The sequence below is a fragment of the Saccopteryx leptura genome, chromosome 3 (assembly GCF_036850995.1).
Source record: "Saccopteryx leptura isolate mSacLep1 chromosome 3, mSacLep1_pri_phased_curated, whole genome shotgun sequence".
In the NCBI taxonomy this organism is placed as follows: Eukaryota; Metazoa; Chordata; class Mammalia; order Chiroptera; family Emballonuridae; genus Saccopteryx; species Saccopteryx leptura.
In genome coordinates, this window is record NC_089505.1 from 69,773,350 (window position 1) to 69,790,209 (window position 16,860).

At 48.2% G+C, this 16,860-nt stretch overlaps 1 protein-coding gene across 1 annotated transcript in view; it reads left to right on the top strand.

Annotated features, from left to right (window-relative positions):
• The window catches only part of LOC136398200 (uncharacterized), a 30,587-nt gene extending 23,773 nt beyond the window's left edge, over positions 1–6,814 (top strand). Inside the window, exons 10-17 of the mRNA XM_066372574.1 lie at positions 149–226; positions 294–677; positions 891–1,166; positions 1,391–1,426; positions 3,706–3,954; positions 4,629–4,719; positions 5,066–5,126; positions 6,188–6,814. Coding sequence (XP_066228671.1) covers positions 149–226; positions 294–677; positions 891–1,166; positions 1,391–1,426; positions 3,706–3,954; positions 4,629–4,719; positions 5,066–5,126; positions 6,188–6,406 — 1,394 coding nt within the window. The 3' untranslated portion in view covers positions 6,407–6,814. The remainder of the gene's footprint in view (positions 1–148; positions 227–293; positions 678–890; positions 1,167–1,390; positions 1,427–3,705; positions 3,955–4,628; positions 4,720–5,065; positions 5,127–6,187) is intronic.
• The last annotated feature ends 10,046 nt before the right edge of the window (positions 6,815–16,860 follow it).

A 16,860-nucleotide genomic window follows, 5' to 3' on the forward strand; every position in this document is an offset into this window, starting at 1 on the left:
CCTGCATCCCAGGGCCCCATCTGAAAAGTAGAAGTGCTTATTCTCCGAGGGCTGGACCAGCTCCTCCTCGTGTGCTGCTCAGTTCCTCCTCTGTGGTCATCACTTTTCTCACTTGACTCTGGGGCTTCCTGTTGAGGCTCCCTCTCAGTCCTGAGACACCAAGACCCCATGACACTCCCCCCAAAGATGCTGCTGCAGCTGCTGCTGCTGCCTCTGCTGCAGGCAGGTGAGTGCCAGGGGGGAGAGCGTGTGGGCTGGGAATGGGGCTCTGACTGACTCTTCTTTCCCCACAGGGTGTCTGGCTCAGGTTCCAGAATTCCAGCTGCAGGTGCAGGAGTCCGTGACAGTGCAGGAGGGCCTGTGTGTCTACGTGCCCTGCAACGTCTCCTACCCCCCAAAAAACTGGACTGACTCCACACCAGCTCTTGGCTACTGGTTCCAGGATGGGGCCATTACAGGCCAGCATGACCCTGTGGCCACAAACAACCCAGGTCGTAAGGTGCAGGAGGAGACCAAGGGCCGATTCCAGCTCCTCGGGGACCCCCAGACCTACAACTGCTCCCTGTACATCAGAGACGCACAGAGAAGGGACACAGGGACATACTTCTTTAGGGTGGAGAGAGGGTCCTATGCGAGATATAATTACAGATGGAACCAGCTGTCTGTGCATGTGACAGGTGAGGAACGGGGTCAAAGAGAGGACACACGGCTGGGTCCTGAGGGCTCCCAGGGCAAGGAAGGAAGGAACCCTTTTCTTCTCATTCTGGGAAGGACTCAGGGGAAACCAAGGAGACCAGACACTGGGGCTGGTCAGAGGTATATGTTACTCTTAGGGGCACACTCAGCACTCCCACCTCCAGCACCTGGGTCTCTGTCTCTCTCTTCTCCAGCTCTGACACGGACACCTGACATAGATTTCCATGGCACCCTAGAAGCCGGCCACCCCAACAACGTTACCTGCACGGTGCCGTGGGCCTGTGAGTGGGAGACACCACCGGTCTTCTCCTGGGTCGGGGTCAACTTCACCTCCCTGGGTTCACAGACTCCCAACTCCGCAGTGGTCACCCTCACACCAACGCCACAGGACCATGGCGCCAACTTCACCTGTCGGGTGACCTTGCAAGGCGGGGAGATCTGGGAGAAGACCATCCAACTCAATGTGTCCTGTGAGTGCCCGGCCAGGATGCTGGGTCCCTGAGGGTGGTGGGTGTCAGGGAGGTGGCGAGGCAGGGCCGCAGGTGGCAGGCTGGGACCTGCAGGTGGGGTTCATGAGGAAAGGAAGAGGACACTCAACTTTCCCCCCTTCCTATCTCTAAAGTTCCTGGGGGGGGAAGGGCCAATGCCCACCTTCCTGCTACTGAAAAGGGGACTATTACATCTGTCTGTCCAGATACGCTGCTGACCATCAGGGTGTTCCAGAAAGAAGGTAGGGTACAACCTCTGCTCTGGGGGTCGGGGATGACGGAAGTGGGGTCTCACTGTGGGCCTTCAGAGGGTTTCAGAACTCAGGTGGGAGCAAGGCCATGTGTGAGGAAGGCAGAGGTGGGAGCCCCCACTCACTGTTTCTCAGCTCACAGACATGGCCCCGTGCTCCATGGGTATGACTTTCCCCAGGGCCACGGTGTTACATCCTCATCCCAAATCCTGCCCTCATTCTTCTTAGGATCTGGACCAATCTACTCCCCCAGTTTCCTGCAATGAGTTTAATGGTTTTTTGTTTGTTTGTTTTTTAGCAAGAGAGACAAAGAGAGGGACAGAGAAAGGAACAGATAAGACAGACAAGAAGGGAGAGATGAGAAGCATCAACTATGAGTTGTGGCACTTTAGTTGTTCATTGATTGGCCTCTCATATGTGCCTTGACTGGGGGGCTACAGCAGAAAGAGGGACCCCTTGCTCAAGTCTGGCCTTGGGCTCAAGCTGGCAACCTTGGGCTTTAAACCAGAGACCTTTAGGCTCAAGCCAGTGACCTCAGGGTTTCAAACCTCGGTCTTCAGCATCCCAGGTCGGTGCTCTATCTACTGCACCACTGCCTAGTCAGGCTATTTTAATGTTATTTTTAAAATAGGAAGCATAAAATGTGCCTGTGTTTGATCAACTGCCATAACAAAATACCACAGACTGAGTGGCTTAACCAACAGGAATTTATTTCTCATAGTCTGAAGGCTGTAAGTCCAAGATCACGGTGCCCATGGATTCAGTTCCTGGTGAGGACTCTCTTTAGACTGGTGCTTTCTGGATGTGTACTCACATGGCAAAGAGAGAGTCCCACTGTCTCTCTTCTTCTTCTCTCTTTTTTTTAAGTGAGAGGAGGGGAGATAGTGAGACAACTCCTGCATACACCCTGGCCAGAATCCACCCGGCAACCCCTATCTGGGGCCAATGCTCGAATCACCCGAGCTATCCTCAGCGCCTAGGCTGATGCTCAGACCAATCGAGCCACTTGGCTGCGAGAGGGGAAGAGAGAAAGAAGAGGTAGAGGGACTGGGAGAGAAGCAGATGGTCTCTTCTCCTGTGTGCCCTACCCTGGGATTGAACCCGGGGAGCCCGCACACCAGGCCAACGCTCTATCCCAGCGGTTCTCAACCTGTGGGTCGCGACCCCAGCAGGGGTCGAGCGACCAAAACACAGGGGTCGCCTAAAGCCATCGGAAATACATATTTTATTTAAAAATGTATTGTATAATAAATATGTATTTTCCAATGGCTTTAGGCGACCCCTGTGTTTTGGTCGTTCAACCCCCGCCGGGGTCGCGACCCACAGGTTGAGAACCGCTGCTCTCTATCCACTAAACCAATGGGCCAGGGCCGATTTATTTTCCAATTCCAGTTGACTTACAATATTACTTTGATTTCAGGTATACAGCATAGTGGTTAGTCTTATAACTTACAAAGTGATTCTACTGATAAGCCTAGTCCCCACTTGGTATCATCCATAGTTATTACATTATTATTGACTATACTCTCTCTGCTGTTCTTTACAGTTCCATGATAATTTTTATAACCACAAATCTGTGATATTGTTCCCATAACTTCTTTTAGTAGCCTCGTGTAAACACCCCCAACAAGGCCATTCACTCGGGCCTGAGAGGATGATTTTTTTTGCCTCAGAGCCTGCAAGGCCCCTCTGCGCTCAGCTGTACCTCCCTCCCACAATGTCCTTGCGTGCCAGCGCCATCCCCTGGCCAGCCCCCACCTGTTCTCATGCTCTACTTAAAGCCTCTCCTCCTCCAGGAAGCCCTCCTTGTCCTCACAGTCTCATTGAAGTCCCATCCTCAAGGCCCTCTCAACCCAATGTACCTCCGACCACCAGTCACAAAACAGGTCATTCTGCTCTGTGAGAACCTGCTGTTGGGGTGTCTCATCCATGAGACTGTGAACTCTCGGGCAACAAATAGGTCTCAGCAAACTTTGCCTTTGCTGATAGGCAGACATGGCGAGGCTCATAGAGGGAAACCTGGGATCCGTGTTGGCACAGGTGGCCAAAGCAGGAGGCGTGGGGACCAGGGTGGCTCAGACAAAGGTGTGGAAGCCTCCTGGAAAGGCTATTGTGCCTGCTCCTAGCCCTGTCCCTTTGGGGCTGAGCCCTGATGGTATGTGCCCATCAGATTATGGAAGAGAAGAAACTGATCTATATGATGTGAGGAGGAGGAAAGAGAGAGAGACCTTAATGAGGTCTGGGGCTTAACTTTTTCTCTGTCCTGCTAGGACCTAAACCTCTGAGCAATGGCTCATCTCTACGAGTCCAGGAGGGCCAGTTCCTACGCCTGCTCTGTGAAGCCGACAGCAACCGCCCCACCGGTACGAGCTGGGCTCGAGGAAGTCAGACCTTGGACTCCTCAAAGCCCGGGGTCCTGGAGCTGTGGAAGGTGGCACTAGAAGACCATGGGAAATATTTCTGCCGAGCTCAGCACAAGACAGCCTCCCTGGAAGCTTCCCTGAGCCTCATTGTGGAGAGTGAGTTGGAACACATGGGGGGGTGGGGAACAGGCAGGACACCTGGGACCTGGTGAGGAGAGAGGCTCTATTTGTCCCTCTTCTACTTCCTCCTCACGGACCCTCCATCACTCCTGGGACCCTCCTCCTGGAAGGACGAGGGTCTACATGCAGCTGTTTTGCTCAATCCCAGTTGCCCCCCTCGCTACACTGGCGGCTGGGAGCGGGGCTGCTGGAGGGGAACCACAGCAATGCCTCCTGCAGGGTCACCTCCCGCTCAGCAGGGCCCTGGGCCAACAGCTCCCAGAGCCTCAGCCAGGAGCTCAGCTCTAGCCTCAGGCTCAGATGTGAAGCCCAGAACTCCCACGGGGAACAGAGAGTGATGTCCTGCTGCTGCCAGGTCCGGGGGTGTGATGGGTGATGCCCGGGGGAGGGGGCACATGAGCCTGGATCCTGGAAGACATTGCATGGGACAGAAATAGACCTGACTCAGGGCCAAGGAGGACTTAGAGGGCATGTCCCTATGTCAGTTGGCTGGGAAGGGGGCTAAGGGACCTGGAGGCTGCAATCATCCTAAGGGCTGGGGGACAAAGGAGTCCCGGACAGAAGTGAGTGCACCTGTCAGCACAGACCTGAGAAGGCAGGATGCTCAGTTGCCTGGGTGAAAAGTTCATGCAGCGGTGTCATATCTGCAGGGACACCAGGATACAGGGAAGGTGTGATTGAGGGGACCATCAGGGGAGCTGGTGCCACAGCCCTGCTTGCTGCCTGCCTCTTCCTTATCGTGTGAGTGATGGCCCCAGTCCGGGCAAAGACCTCAGGAGGTGGTGTCAGTGTGGGGGAGCTGTGGGATGGGACGGTTCAATGAGCCTCTGAAATTCAAAGCCCAGAGCACTGAAAGGAAACAAATCCAGGAAGATGTTCAACAAGTCGTGGCGGCATCAGGAATTTATCCTCCTGACACCTTTGCTGGGTGTAGAGTGTGTTCCCAACATCTGGTTCCAGCCATCTGGGAGGAGGGAACAGGTGTTCCCGTTGTGGTCCCGGCAGCCTCCACACCCTGCCTCAGGCAGCCCTTCCAGGCTCCCAACAGCAAGCTGGCTGGGCTGAAAGGTGCTGTCTCTGTCCTCAGAGTCAGGATTTACTGGAAGAACTTGGCAGGGAAGGCAAAGAGCCAGGAAGCTGTCTCGCAGGTGAGTGATGTGGGCAGCGTCCTACCCCGTGTCCCAGTTGGATTGCCTCTCCGGAGGGTGGGCCATGATGGTGACAAAAAAATGAGTTCCTTATCTCCACACCCCACCCCCAAACTTGATTCTTCTGAGATTTCTTGGCACAGTTACTCAGATCTGGGAATCCTCTTCTGTTTCCTCTCCTTCATCTCCCAGAGCCGGCAGTTGACCAAGTCCTGTTCCATTTCCCTTTAAGCAAAGCTTTTCCCCATTTGGCCCTCTCCTGCTCAGCCCTCACTATGTGTTTTGGGTCACTGACTCCATCTATTCTCCCCAACATTCCCTAAACAGCTGCCATGCATCCACCAGCTACTTGCTCCCCACCGTTTAGATCAGTGAGTCCTACAGAAAGATGATGCGAATGATCTATATGACTTACAGCTTTCTAGTAGTGATGTTAAACAACTAGAGAGGTACACAAGGTCACTGTTCCTATCTGTAAAATGGGGATAACAGTCATCTCTGTGGAGAGAAGTCGTAAGGATTAAATGAGGTTAGCCTGACGAGGCAGAGGCGCAGTGGATAGAGCTCTGGACTGTGATGCAGAGGACCTAGGTTCAAGTCCCCGAGGTTGCCGGCTTAAGTGCGAGCTGACCAGCTTGAGCACAGGGTCGCTGGCTTGAGTAAGGGGTCACTTGGTCTGCTGTAGCCCCCTGATCATGGGAAAACAATCAGTGAACGACTAAGGTGCCACAAAAAGTTAATGCTTCTCATCTCTCTCCCTTCCTGTCTGTCTGTCTCTATCTTTCCCTCTCTCTGTATCTCTCTCTGTCTCTGTCACACACACACACACACACACACACACACACAAACACACACACCCAAATGGATTAAGTGAAGTTAGTAATAAGAACAAGCTAGTATGATTAAAGTTTGTTAAGAGTACACATGAATAAATGAGTTAGTGAATGAATCCCCAGAAAATGGGTGTGAAATGCATAAATGAATAAGATCCCCTCAAGCCCCAAGGTTCCCTGTACAGACCCCAAAGGTCAACTCTGACACCCTTCTCTTCTCCCAATCAGAGTCACCTGTATGAATCCTCCTCAGACCACCTGCTCTCAACTGTGGCTGCGGCCACCTCAGAGGAGGAGCTCCATTACTCTGTTCTCAGTTTCCATAATCTGAAGCCAGGCAACCAGCAGGCCCAGGAGACCACCACATACTCTGAGATCAAGAGGCAGAAATGGCGACCCCATCCCCACCCGCAGGAGCTGGCTGGAGCCCGGAAAAGCCATCCCTGAAAAGAAAGGGCCACTAGGCATATAGAAAAGTAGTTAACTTCAGTAACAGTCAAGGAAATGCAAATAAATATTGCAATGCTATACCAACCACACAGGCACCACACTGGCAAAACTAATAAAAATATCAAGTGTTAAGAACATGGCATTAAGTGAAATTAGCCAGTCACCAAAAGACAAACACTGCATGATCCCAGTTATACGCTATATCTAGTCGTTCAACTCTTAGAAACAGAGGGTAGAGGAGACTCTGGGGAGGGGAAATAGGAAGTTTCTATTCAATATGTTCAGAGTTTCAGTTTCTTAACATGAAGGTGTTCTAGAGAAATTATGTACAACAACATGCATAGAGTCTACACCACTGTGCTTTGCACTTAAAATACAGTGTGTCCATAAAGTCATGGTGCACTTTTGACCGGTCACAGGAGAGCAACAAAAAACGATAGAAATGTGAAATCTGCACCATATAAAAGGAAAACTCTCCCAGTTTCATACCTATCCAGTGCAGCTCGATGTGGGCTCACGCACAGATTTTTTAGGGCTCCTTAGGTAGCTATCCCGTATAGTCTCTACAGACTCGTCACTGACTGATGGCCTACCAGAACGGGGTTTCTCCACCAAACTGCCAGTTTCCTTCAACTGCTTATCCCATCAAGTAATGTTATTCCTATGTGGTGGTGCTTCATTATAAACGTGCCTATATTCACATTGCACTTTGGTCATGGATTTGAATTTAGCGAGCCACAGAACACACTGAACTTTCCTCTGTACCGTCCACATCTCGACTGGCATGGCCATGGGCTGCTCCACTGTATACACGGTGTTACATCATCATCTGCGCATGCACACATGCTGCCATATCATCCTACAGAAACTGGGAGGGTTTTCCTTTTATTTGGTGCAGATTTCACATTTCTATCATCTTTTGTTGCTTTCCTGTGACCAGTCAAAAGTGCACCATGACTTTATGGACACACAGTATTTTAAGTGCAAAGCACAGTGGTGTTGACTCTATGCATGTTGTTGTACATATGTATAAAATATCTACAGTTAAGATGGTAGATTTTGTGTCTTTTAACCACCACAACAAAGAAAATAATACATAGTGGTTACCAAGGGCTTGAGATTGGTGGGGTGGGGGTGAACCGTTAAAGCAGGCCTCCCCAAACTACAGCCCGCGGGCCGCATGCGGCCCCCTGAGACCACTTATCCGACCCCCGCTGCATTTCCGGAAGGGGCACTCTTTCATTGGTGGTCAGTGAGAGGAGCACTGTATGTAGCGGCCCTCCAACGGTCTGAGGAACAGTGAACTGGCCCCCTGTGTAAAAAGTTTGGGGACTCCTGGAAGGGTACAGAATTTCAGTTTAGAACAATGAAAAAGTTCAGGAGATTGTTGGTGGTGATGGTTGCACAATATGAATGTATTTAAGGCTACTGAACTGTATGCTTAAAAATAGTTAAAAGAGTAAATTTTCTGTTGTATGTGCTTTATAACAATAAAAAATTTATTAGCATAATCAAGTGTTGGTGAGGATGTGAAGTAACTGGAACTCTCAGACATTGCTGGTGGGAATGAGAATTGGGACAAATGCTTGAAAAACGCTGAGCATTCAAGCCAGCAATTCCACTCCAAGAGTGTACCCAACAGATACGCATGCAAATGCTCGTGAAGCATAACAAGAATGTCCTCAGCAGCACTAGTTGTAATGTATGAAAAATGGAACGTGCCCAAATTTCTATCGGCAGGTCAATAGGTTGCAGATTATTCATTCACGCAACCAAAGAAACAAATAAGAACTCCTCACAAAGTGTGGGAGTCCTACAAACATTATCTTGAATAAAAGAATCCAGACACAAAGCATCCATACTATGTGATACCATTCAATAGAATGCTCAGAAACAGACAAAACTAATTTTTGGTATTAGAAATCTAGATACTAATTATCCCCATGGGGTAGTGACTGGAGGGGGGAAGTGGGGACCATCTTGGGGTTCCAGTAAGAATCTGCTTCTTGACCTGGTCACTAACTGCTCATATGTATTCACTCTGTGAAACAATTTTAGTCAAACACTTGTGATTTTTGCTCTTTTAGAGAGGAATATTACTCTTTAATAAAATTTACATTACACTTTTTAAAATGATGATCCTTGAAAGTATATAATTTTGATGTCCACCAAACTGTGAGCTTCCCCGGGCGGGGACAGCGCTATGTCTGGTCCTGTATTTTCAGAGTCCAACCTTGGACACAGCACACAAAGTGGACTCAGTCAACCTCTGGCGTTATGTGAACTCAGGTTCAAGAGCGCCACATGACAGGGCTCTACTGAGGCCTCCCAGGTTTAATTTTCAGCCAAGGCCTCTCTCTCCTAGGTCCTAACTCCCCGTGTCTTCTTCGACATCCCTTCCTGACTAACCGCAGGCTCCTCACTTTCAGCGCATCTCAGACTGAACTCCGCCTCTTCCCTCAAGCCTGGTGCTCCCCCTGCTCCTCCATCCAGGACGTGAGACACTCTCACATCCTGTCTCACATGGCACCTGAGATGCGACAACTGGACAAGGAGAGTTCATGCTCGTGTGGCTCGATCAGCTCCAGCCTCTCACCAGGGCACACAGTTTCTGGCCTAGCACTCACTGGAACAGGCTCCCTCCCATTCTCCAGGCTCTCGGGGCCCATTTGGGCTTCTCTCTGTCTGTCCTTCTAAGAGCGCAGTGTCTGCATCACTTCCTGAATCTGGTGAGTCTGTATCTTTTCTCCCCCTTTTCCTGGAGTGCTGTGAGCTTCCCCAGGCCACCATAAAAAGTGCCTCTTTACAGTCAAGGTCAAGACTGCCAGTGTGAAGCCTTCTTCAACCCCTTCCCACTACCCTGGGGAAGACTCTGGAATGCCTTCCTCTGGGACCCCACAGATCCCGTTCAGCTCTCTACCATACCTTTAATTTCAGCAACTACAGACTACCTGAACTGTCTTAGTGAAGGCCATAGAAGGCAGAGGTTAAAATTTTAAACCTCCACTTAAAGGTATAGACAACCAAAATGTCCATCTAAACAGATGAATGGATAAAAAAATGTGGGCCATCCACGCAATGGAATAGCATCCATCCATCAAAAGGTACAATGATACATGCCTCAACATGGATAGATCTCAAAGACATGCTGTGGGAAAGACAGCAGACACCAAAGGTCACATATGGTATGATTCTATTAATATGAAACTTCCAAAATAGATAAATCCCGGTGATGGAAGGAGATTTGACTTGGGGTGGATGATGCGTGGGGCTGCGTACAGATGATGTATTATGGAACAGTACACCTAGAACCTATAAATTTTATTAACCAATGTCACCCCAATAAATTCAATTAGAAAACTAAGAACTAAATAAAAAATAACAAACATTCAAAAATAAATGAATCCATAGAGACAGGAAGCAGATTAGAGACTGCCAAGGGCTTCGAGGAAGACACAATGACAAGTGACTCTTTAATGGGACGGTGTTTTTTGGGGGGGGTTATAAAAACTGTTTTGGGAACAAGACAGAGGTGTACTAAATTGTGACTGTTCTAAATGCCACTGAACTGTTCACTTCAAAATAGTGAATTTTATGTTATGTGTTTTCCCATCATTAAAAAAAAAGTCATTTAAGTCTTAAAGTCATTCTGCTAAGATTCAAACACCTGCTTCATCACTGAGAGTCTTGCTACTTTCACTAGCTCATCTGATATATGGGGATAAGAATATTCCTTAGCTCCTGTGATTGTTGTGAGAACTCCATGAATTAATGCACACGGGTATGGCCAGTGCCCAGTGCACGGTGAGCTTGCAGTCACACTCAGCTCTGGGCTCTGGTCTAAGTGCACTCTGCCAAAGGCGGCCGAATCTCTAAATGACCTTCCGGCTTCATGCCACAAACAAGGGGTTTTCCACTGCACCCTGACAAAATGGGTGTTCCTGTGGTGATGGAAAAGACTGCCTACATGCAAGTTAACAAATAGGTAAGCATAGGCCTATTTCACGTATCTCTGGTCAGGGTTTTGTTTCACTTCCCCTCCCACATTGCTGTACCCATGCATCACCGAGTCCCTGATCTGTCCTCTCCAACCTCAGATCCGGTCCCAGCCTGATCTCTGTCCCCAGAACCATTGAAACAGCCCCCTCTCCTGCCCAACCTCTAGGCTCCATTTTACTCTAACTGGTCCATCACCAATGCCAGCAGCACAGGGAGCTTTCTAATACTCAGGTCCAACTATGCCCCGCTCCCACCTAAACATCCTTCCACACTTGCTGTTTTTGAGGTCTCAAATCCAGTGGGAGTTGTTCAAGAACATTCACAGCCTTGGCTCTGGCAGGTTGGCTCAATGGTAGAGTGTCGACCCAGCATGTAGAAGTCCTGGGTTCAATTCCCAGCCAGGGTACACAGGAGAAACGACCATCTGCTTCTCCACCCCTCTCTCTCTCTTTTCTCTCTGTTTTTCTCTTCCCTTCCCACAGCCAAGGCTCCATTGGAGCTAAGTTGGCCCGGGCCCTGAGAATGGCTCCATGGCCCCTGCCTCAGGCACTAGAATGGCTCCAGTTGCAATGGAGCAACACCCCAGATTGGCAGAACATCACCCCCTGGTGGGCATGCCGGGTGGATCCCGGTAGGGTGTGTGTGGGAGTCTGTTTCTCTGCCTTCCCACTTTCACTTCAGAAAAAAATATTTTTTAAAAAAGAAAAAAGAATTTTCACAGCCTCGCCATCAACTATCTTACCCCTTTCTTTCAGCCACCAGCCCTCACACAGTTCAGCCACATCTTTGCCACCACCTGAAAACCTCCTACCCCTGCTTGCCTCTCTATGCTTCTTTCCTAGTAGTCGATCCAGCTCAAATATCACCTTCTCAGATAAGCTGCATTTGCTGCCCCCACCTTCCTCTCATGTTTTTTCCCACAAGTTGGAATAGGGCTCTGGTTTATCAACCTCAGTGCTATTGGTATTGGGGCATTTGTAGCTGAGTGATTTTTGTGTTGTGTATGTGGGAGGGGGCTGTCCTGTGCATTGTGGGGAGTTTTTTCTTTTCTTTTCCTTTTTTTGTATTTTTCTGAAGTTGGAAACGAGGAGGCAGTCAGACAGACTCCCGCATGCACCCAACTGGGATCTACCCAGCATACCCACCAGGGGGCGACGCTCTGCCCATCTGGGGCGTCGCTCTGTTGCAATCAGAGCCATTCTAGCACCTGAGGCAGAGGCCATATAACAGGGGTCCCCAAACTACGGCCCGCGGGCCACATGCGGCCCCCTGAGGCCATTTATCCTGTCCCCACAGCACTTCTGAAAGGGGCACCTCTTTCATTGGTGGTCAGTGAGAGGAGCTCATTGACCATCTCATTAGCCAAAAGCAGGCCCACAGTTCCCATTGAAATACTGGTCAGTTTGTTGATTTAAATTTACTAGTTCTTTATTTTACATATTGTATTTGTTCCCATTTTGTTTTTTTACTTTAAAATAAGATATATGCAGTGTGCATAGGGATTTGTTCATAGTTTTTTTATAGTCCGGCCCTCTAACGGTCTGAGGGACAGTGAGCTGGCCCCCTGTGTAAAAAGTTTGGGGACCCCTGTCATAGAATCTTCCTCAGCGCCCGGGCCAACTTTGCTCCAATGGAGCCTTGGCTGCGGGAGGGAAAGAGAGAGACAGAAAGGAAGGAGAGGGGGAGGGGTGGAGAAGCAGATGGGTGCTTCTTCTGTGTGCCCTAGCTGGGAATTGATCCTGGGACTCCTGCACGCCAAGCCAACACTCTACCACTGAGTCAACCGGCCAGGGCCTTTTTTTTTTTTAATGAAAGGAGGAGAGGCAGAGAGATTGCCGCATAAGCCCCAACCGGGATCCACCTGGCAAGACCATCAGGGAGCAATGCTTGGCCCATCTGGAGCATTGCTCCTTTGCACTGGGAACTATTTTTTAGCGCTTGAGGTAAAGGCCATGGAGCCATCCTCAGCATCTGGGGCCAACTCGCTCCAATTGAGCCATGGCTGCAGGAGAAGAAGAGAAGAGAGAGAAATAAAGAGAGATAAGCGAGAGGGTGGAGAAGCAGATGTGTGCTTCTCCTGTGTGCCCCGACTAAGGAATCAAACCCAGGACATCCACATGCCAGGCTGTCACTCTACCACTGAGCCAACCGGCCAGTGCCACATTGTAGGATGTTAAGCAGCATTCCTGGGCCCCCACCCATGAGATGCCAGCAGCTTCCCTTGCCCTGTTTTAAAAAGCAAAAGTATCCCCAGAGATTGCCAAATGTCCATGGTGGCAATAAGCCCCCAGCTGAGAAACACTAGGTTAGAGTTTCCCTTCCCAGAGATACTTCAGCAGAATAACAAACTTTCTCTGATTCTTCTTTACGAGGCCATCACAAAAACCCTCACTCCTGACTAGTTTCAATACAAAAGTGCATATCAGCTCCTTTGCATCGCATTCATGAAACAGGCATTGGGGAATCCCTATATTTTTCCCCATTTTTTTTGTTCTCCAAAATTTTACTGTGTGTCTATTATATACAAACCAGAAAGAGCAAAAAGAGGAAGATACAGTTTCTGCCTCAGGGTAGCTCAAGTTCATGGTTTGGGGTTTGGGTGAAAGACAGACATAGGTAAATTATTAAAACACAGCCTGATAAGTTTCCTATGGTCTGGAGGTCCAAGGACTAGAGCTCAGACCTTTGTCTCAGGGGTGGAAAGGAAGTTAGAAAAGGCTTCTCAAGGGAAACTCCTTTTCAGATGCACTTTGAAGGAAAAGCAGAAGTTAGTAAAGCAGAAGAATAAAAGTATTTCAGTAATGGTAACATCAGGCACAAAGCAGGGAAAAGGTCCTGGCAGTTGTCTGGGCAAGAGCAGTCCGTGGGCAAGAGCTGGAACCTGGGGTAGAAGAGAGAAGGTGAGATCACAGCCCTGGAGTCTGTCTGGGCTCTGTTCTCCACGGGCTCTGTACTCAGTCCGAGAAGACTGGTGTTCAGCCTTCATATAAACAATAAATGTGTATTTAGATAAAAAGAGACTTAATTCAAAAGGATTATTGCAATAAGGAGAATGGGCTTATTGCAAGGGGGGGGGACTATTACAATAAGAAAAGAAAGACTCCTCTTTGCCAAAAAGCAAGTCTTAATAAACTTTAAAATATGGATATCATCTCTCTAGGCCACAGTGGAATAAAACTGGACATCTGTAGCAGAAGGAAAATTCAAAAACTCATAAATATGTGGAAAGCAAACACCATGCACTTAAACACCCAATGGATCAAAGAAAAAATCTCAAGGAAAATTACAAAAATACCTTAGACAAATGAAAACCAAATACAGTACACCAAACTTCATGGGATGCAGTGAAAGATGTACTAAGAAGGAAATTTATAGCTCTAAATACTTACATTAAAAAAGAGTCAACTTTGCCTGATCAGGCAGTTGCTCAATGGATAGAGCGTCGAACTGGGACGTGGAGGACCCAGGTTCGAGACCCTGAGGTCGCCAGCTTGAGCGCGGGCTCATCTGGTTTGAGCAAAGCTCACCAACTTGGACCCAAGGTCTCTGGCTCAAGCAAGGGGTTACTCCGTCTGCTAAAGACTCGCGGTCAAGGCACATATGAGAAAGCAATCAATGAACAACTAAGGTGTCACAACAAAAAACTGATGATTGATGCTTCTCATCTCTCTCCATTCCTGTCTGTCTGTCCCTACCTATATCTATCCCTATCCCTCTCTCTGACTCTCTCTCTGTCTCTGTAAAAAAAAAAAAAAAAAAAGTCAACTTCCAGTCAAGATAATGGCATAGATAAACATCCTCCCACAACCACATCTAATAAAATTACAACTAATCTATAGAACAACCATCATTCAGAAACACCTGAATCTAGCTAAATGGAGGTCCTACAACTAAGGATTTAAAGAAGCCACATCAGGACTTGCAGGGGGAACAGAGACATGAAATAGGATGTTTCCACATGCATGTGGCAGATGAAAATCAGAAGGGATACCTTGGCTGGAGAGGTGCTCCCTGAGGAACGAGAGGTTCCAGCCCCATACCATGGCCCCCCAGCCCAAGGTTCTAGTGTCAAGAAGAGTAGTTCCCATAACGTCTGGATGTAAACATTGGCAGAGATTGAGGGTGATGGAAAAAGAGGTTGCGGGAGTTCCAGGAAGTTCCTCTTAATGAACCCACACATGGACTAACTCAGACTCACTCTTGATGCACTCCAGCACTGGAGCAGCACTTTGAAAGGCACCAGAGAGATATGGGGAGAAATTGAATTGTCCAGCATCAGGATGAGTACTGGGGGCAACTTTCTCCCAGACAGAAGTGTTGGCAGAGGCCACTGTTCCTTTGATGAATCCTCCCCAGACAGAGCTAGCAGGCAGATGCCACATCTGAGATGCCATCAACCTAGCTATTACTCTTTGCCCTGCTCTGGTGATTCCCTAAGATCCTGCTCCATCAAACTTAAAGGCTCAGCTAAGCTGTTTTCAGTGCTTTTCTATATAAATGGCCTGTTTTAGCTCACACTTCAGACTTTCCTAAAATCTCTCAAACAAGTCGCATTTAGCCTGAGCATGCCCCACACCTTTCATTAAGTGGCCCAAGCCTGGCCCTAGCTTGGGTTACAGCTTGGCCCCACCTTGGCACCTCCAAGCCCTGCACAAGTATCAAGGAGCTGAAGATTGCTTTGTAGCTCAAGCCAGGTGGCCCTGGAGGAAGCTGACCTTTACCTGCACCTCCCAGGAGGCTCCAGAACCAGTGCACCTGGTGGACAGTTTCAGATCATGTGGTAAAACCACCCCGCCATCTCCACAGTAACACACTAAAGAGGCAGACTCAGTGGGTGCAAGAGCCCCACTGAAGTAAGTCCTGCTGTGCACAGCTGATCCTCCATGGTGGTCAGTGGTTGCTGCCAGAATTTGCAGCAGATTGGACTGGGAGTAAATCCCTCCCAGGAGTAAATCCCTCCCACTGATGTGCCAAAAGCAATCAAAGTTCAACTACAACAGGAGGGTGTACACAGCCCACATGGGAGTTGGGGGGGGGGACAAGCTGGACTGCCCAACTTGGCACCTGGAAAAGCTGTGCCACTGGACCCTACAGAACACCTACCACATTAGGCCACTCTACCAAGCCTGGGAGATGTAGAATACATAGAAACAAACACAGGGAGGCTGCCAAAATGAGGAGACAAAGAAACAAATGAAGAACGGAACAAAACTCCAGAAAAAGAACTAAAAGGAAAAAAATAAAACAAGATGAACAATCTACTAGATCCAGAGTTCAAAACGCTGGTCTTAAAAAAGCTCAATGAACTTGGAGAAAGAGCTGTTGAACTTGGAGAGAACTTCAATAGCATAAAAAAGGACATGGAAACCATAAACAGTACAGTAAAGCATCTAGAAGATAAAGAGGGATGTTTTACCACCTTAGGAAAAGCTAAGAATTCTAAAACGAAAGACAGATATCACTACCATAAAGATTTTTAAATGACAACTTGAATTTCACTGAAATCAAGACCTTAATCATAAACACCATTAAGAGAGTTAAAGACCAGCAAAAACTTGGAGAAGACATTTGTTACAAAAAAAAAACATGACAAAGACTATCCAGGATATACAAATAACTTCTTTAAAACAGTTTTTTTTAAAGGCCAACTACCACTAAATTTTATTACTGGTAAAGAGTCCACATGAGCACTGTACCAAAAAAGTATTTCCAAGTAGTTAACAAGAATATGAAAATTACATTATCCACTCAGAAAAATGCAAATCAAAACCACAGTAGATACGACTACACAAATACCAAAATGGCTAAAATTAAAAATTGGCTTATCACGTGTTGGCAAAAATGTGGACTATCTAGAACTCTCCATTTCTGAGTGTTCAACATTATAAGAGTTCACCATTTAAGTGGAAGTGTAAACTAATTCGTTCACTTTGGAAAATTCTTTGGCAGTATCAGACAAATCTAAACATATACTTAACATGAAACTCTGAGCCCTGCCTCCTCCAGCCTGTTCTTGATTGAATACTTGCTGATGAATATATCGATAAATCACCCTCAGTTTTCCAGGCGTGAAGAAAAGAGCAGTGGAAAAAAGAAGGAGAAGAGAGGGGAGGAGGAGGAGAAGAAAGAAGAAGAAAAAACAAAAAAAAACCTCTGTCCACATTGGGTAAGAAAGTGTCTTATGAGTACCGTGTCAGAAAAATAAAGCAGGGCTAACAAGAGCAACGGAGCGATCACGACCATAGCAGGCGGGTAAAGTGTTTTTTATTAAAGTGGCCAGGAAAGCCTCTTCGATAAGAAAACTGATGCCCAGATTTCCATGGCACCGCCTACCAGCACTGATTGGCTCAAGCCAGCAGATCACTCACCTCCCATCCTCCACAGAAGGGGGCGGGACATGCGTTTCAGCTCCTGATTGGCTCTGATCACTGTCATCAGCTCTAAGAGGCGTG